At 62.4% G+C, this 3938-nt stretch overlaps 2 protein-coding genes across 2 annotated transcripts in view; both read left to right on the top strand.

The window, feature by feature from the left end:
• Positions 1–86: 86 nt before the first annotated feature.
• Positions 87–754, top strand: VDAG_08788 (uncharacterized protein; the record flags this gene model as incomplete). Its single annotated transcript, XM_009651105.1, has 2 exons — positions 87–137; positions 179–754. 2 exons carry the CDS (start codon positions 87–89, stop codon positions 752–754), a joined length of 627 nt encoding a protein of 208 aa, XP_009649400.1.
• Positions 755–2949: 2195 nt separating this feature from the next.
• Positions 2950–3938, top strand: part of VDAG_08787 (serine/threonine-protein kinase SSK22) — a gene marked incomplete at both ends in the record, with an annotated part of 4218 nt that continues 3229 nt past the window's right edge. Inside the window, one exon of the mRNA XM_009651104.1 lies at positions 2950–3929. Within this exon, the coding sequence (XP_009649399.1) occupies positions 2950–3929 (980 nt within the window). The remainder of the gene's footprint in view (positions 3930–3938) is intronic.

Genomic DNA, 3938 nt, shown 5'->3' with positions numbered 1-3938 from the left:
GCTCCTGCTCCTGCTCCTGCTCCTGCGCCTCGACGTACGCTCGCAGGCGCGCGGCAAACTTGTTGCAGAGGAGGTTGGGCAGCGTGATGGACGAGTTGTCGTCAAAGTGGGCGGCCATCTGCTCGAGGGCGTCGGGCGTGAGGTAGGTCGGGGCGATGTACTTGACGAGAAAGTCGAGGTCGGCGGCGTCAAAGTCGTCGAGCCCGGGGGCCGTCTTGTCGGGGACGGCGACGGGGCGGGCGCGCGGCGCGTCGTGCTGGTCGGGGTTGCCCTGGAGCTGCATGAGGCCCGAGTTGGCGGCGAGCTTGGCCTCGGCGCCGGGCACGTAGCCGTCCTCGCCGGGCTGGGGGATGTGGAACCAGCCGCTGATGGCCATGCGGACGCGGCCGCCCTGGCGCGCGAGCTCGGCGGGCGAGGCGGCGTCGTAGACCTCCTCGACGTCGTGGAAGGACTCGCCCGGCTGGACGGCGAAGAAGGACAGCTGGTTCCAGGCGGGCGGGATGACCTTTGTGCAGTTGGCAGCGGGCGTCTTGGCGACCTCGCCGCCGGCGCCCTCCTTCTCGTCGACGGTGTAGAGGCGCAGGGCGCCGCCCCACTCGGGCTTCCAGGGCACGTCGGGGTCGGTGAGATAGAGGATGTAGCTGACCTTGCGGGAGCCGATGACGTCGTCGTGGCAGAGCAGGTAGCAGCCGGGCGTGTAGACGTTGATGGCCATGTCGGTCTTGCGGCCGCTCAGGGTGCCCGCAGCCGGTGATGTGGGAGACGTAGTGGCGGAACGTCTCGGAGTACATGGCGTCGCGGAGGGCCAGCAGCGACGGCAGCTTGGCGAGGGCGTCGTTGTCGAGGCCGTCGAGGTTGGCGAGGTCGCCCGACTGGTGGATCTTGTAAATGTCCGTCTCCTTGGGCGTGAAGGAGACGTTTTCGCGAATCTCGTCGCGGACACTGCGCAGGAGCTTGTCGTCGGCGAGCTCGTGGATCACGGCATGTTTGTACGGGCTTGAGGTGGCATACTCGTCGGTGTAGGACTGGAGGACCTCTTGGTCGAAGAGGCCCTGGCGGAAGCGCGACTTGGCGTCGGCGGCCGAGAGGGCTGCATTTTTGTTAGCGGAAAGTGGTTGGCTACTCGGACGATGGATGTCCTAAGGAGATGGTTCTTGAGCTCGTTCTTGAGCTCGTTCTTGAGCTCGTTCTTGAGCTCACAAAGTGGGGGCAGAGAAAGAGGGACAACTGACCAGACTTGCTCCTCTTCTTCTTGGAGGCCTTCTTGTCGGCCTGTGCGTCAGCCTTGCGCTTCATTTCTGGGATCACTTGGCCGTAAAAGAGGCACGGGGACAGAGCCAAAAGGTGGGTGAGCGAAGAAGGAGGTTCAAAAGGTGAGGCAGGCGTCGAGCCTGCGGCGATGGGACGACATGATGCGAGGTTCCAGTGTCGAGTGGGCCGATGCACCAAAATTATTTCTGATCTTATCTTATCTTATCTGCTCCTCAGACCACAGCTTTCCATCAGCCACAGACGAGACACGAGCCCAGGCTGGCAATGGACATACAGAAACTGGTATGGCGAAGCATCTGGGCGATCGATCAAGCAACAGACGACATCTAGATCGATCCGGCACCTTGATCATCACGTGAAAGAGTGAAAGACACAGAGGCGATGGGAAGAAGAGCGCGATCGCCGCGAGACCCAAACCAGGACCCAAACCAGGAGACGATTGTTGACTTTGGCTGCTCTTGCTGCTGTCTTGTTGGAGGGTGGCAGACAGGCAAAGCACAAGACTTGTCGGAGGAAACACGCCAGATGTGGGATGCCAAGGTACCTACCTACATGTACTTACCATCACCAAGGTACTTACATGTACTTACCATCACCAAGGTACTTACATGTACTTACCATGCACCAAGGTACTTACATGTAGTACATACTACAGTAAGGGCGCCAGCAAGGCATGCATGCGTGTTCCCTCGCCACGCGTGGCTCATCTCGTTCAGGGTGCTGGCGGTGCAGGTGCAGCCAATGGCCACAGGTGGCTCGTGCACCCAAACCTCGATGACAGCCTGCCACGGCGATCTCGACGGCGGCGGGGGGTTCCTGGGAGAAGCAGCTGCCCATCGCCGACCCACTCGTGCCGCCTTCTTGCCTTCTTGCCTTCTTGTCTCCCAGGGCGAGCAGCCCCAAGGCCCCTCAAGGCCCCTCAAGAGCTCCCCCTTCCAGGCGGTCCATGTAGGGGACCTGGGGGACTGCTGTAGGGCCCTCGGGGGGGTCGTCCACTACAACGATGCCACTGAGCCGGGGGGGAGCTAGCCTGACCATCCAATCGAAACGTGGCACGACCCTCCTGGGGCGTCTGCTCCCCCCCCCGGCCCCGGTCGCAGACGCCCAAATTTCACCTGGCCTTGCCTTCCTTGCCTTGCCTTGCCTTGTCTCACCTGGCCTTGCCGCGAAAGGTACGGATACTGATACTGGTGTGGCCCTGCCGTTGTCAACTGTTCGTGATCCTCGATTTTGTCCCTTTCTACACGTCCTCCGCCTTCGTGCCTGTCCTTCCTCCCCCCCCCCCTCCCCCATTCGACGCATCGCCAACAGCTCTTCATCTCCTTCTTCAGGACCTTCTCACACGCTCAGTGCATACACATGGCTGGGCTTTAATCTGGGCTCCTCCCACTCGTCGGCCGCCGGACCCCGCGCGACTCGCTATCAAAGTTCTTGTCGCCCTACGACAAACCCGCTTCCGGCCAATCTGACTCGACTTTGAATGAACGCCCATCACGAACCTCGAGTTGCCTGCCTCCACGCCCCCCTGCCCCGAAACCTTCTTGCCTGCTGGCTTTCGATCACGCACGCTTGCACATCGACGAGTGCCTTTTTGCTCGACGACCGCAGGCTGCCTGCCCATCTCTTCATCGCCCGAGTCTGTCTCCTTCTCTTCTGGGCACATCAAAAGCAGCCGGCATGCCGTCCGAACACTCCCCCCGCAATGTGCGCTTCTCCAACGGCGAGGAAGACGCACGCGCCGAGCTCATCAAGTCGCCACGATCCTCCGCCATCGCAGTCCTCGAGTCCAGCAATTCCCTTTCCTCCGCCGAATCCCCCAACGGTGATCCTCACGCCGCCGAACGCCACGACGAACTGCCAGCCCTCTCCGTATACGACCCGGCCCATGCCGGCTCCATGACCTCTCTCGTCCAGACGGCACTCACCAACGGAACCAGCAGAAGCATGCGCTCCTCGACGGGGGACCTCAACGGCGGTCATTACGTTGCCGTCAACGGCAGCTCCCTCAAATCCAACACCAGGCCCGGCGGTCCTGCGAGGACACCTTCGAGCACATATGCCCCCCAGAGGCGGCCCCAACCCGCACCGTCCTTCATCGAGTCGGTCCGCAGCTCTCGCTCACGGCCCCGTCCCAGCGAGCGCTTCCGCCAGCAGGAGAGAGCCTACGTGCAGCGTCTGAGGCAAGACTACGGCGACGGCTACCCCTTTGACGGCTACACCAACGGCATGAACCAGGGCGATTCCGACTCGGAAGGCGAGACGCCCTCGTCCGATGGCCCCTACGAAGATCGATATGAGCAGGAGACCATCATGTTCTACGGCAACGACGACCTTCAGCCCACCGACGAGGACGTCAAGGACCCCGCAAACCGTGAGCGACTCGAGTGGTACGGCATGTTGGAGGCCGTCCTCACCGGCGACGTCGTGCGCCAGGAGAAGAAGCGCCTCATCGGGTCTGGCGAGCCAGCCGTCGGCGAGTCGGCCCAGAAGAACGAGTTGTGGCTGGGCATCCGGTCCAAGGTCTGCGGCCGCCACCTGTCCGTCCAGAAAGCGAATGGTCGAGGAAGCGCGCGGCGCCCTCGGGCCGCACACTCGACGACATCATCAACTTCACCGTCAGGGCGAGAGCGAGGTCGGAAAGCCACCGCCACGAGCAGGTCAAGGAC

The sequence above is a fragment of the Verticillium dahliae genome, genomic scaffold (assembly GCF_000150675.1).
Source record: "Verticillium dahliae VdLs.17 supercont1.22 genomic scaffold, whole genome shotgun sequence".
In the NCBI taxonomy this organism is placed as follows: Eukaryota; Fungi; Ascomycota; class Sordariomycetes; order Glomerellales; family Plectosphaerellaceae; genus Verticillium; species Verticillium dahliae.
This window is presented reverse-complemented; position numbering and strand designations above follow the sequence as displayed.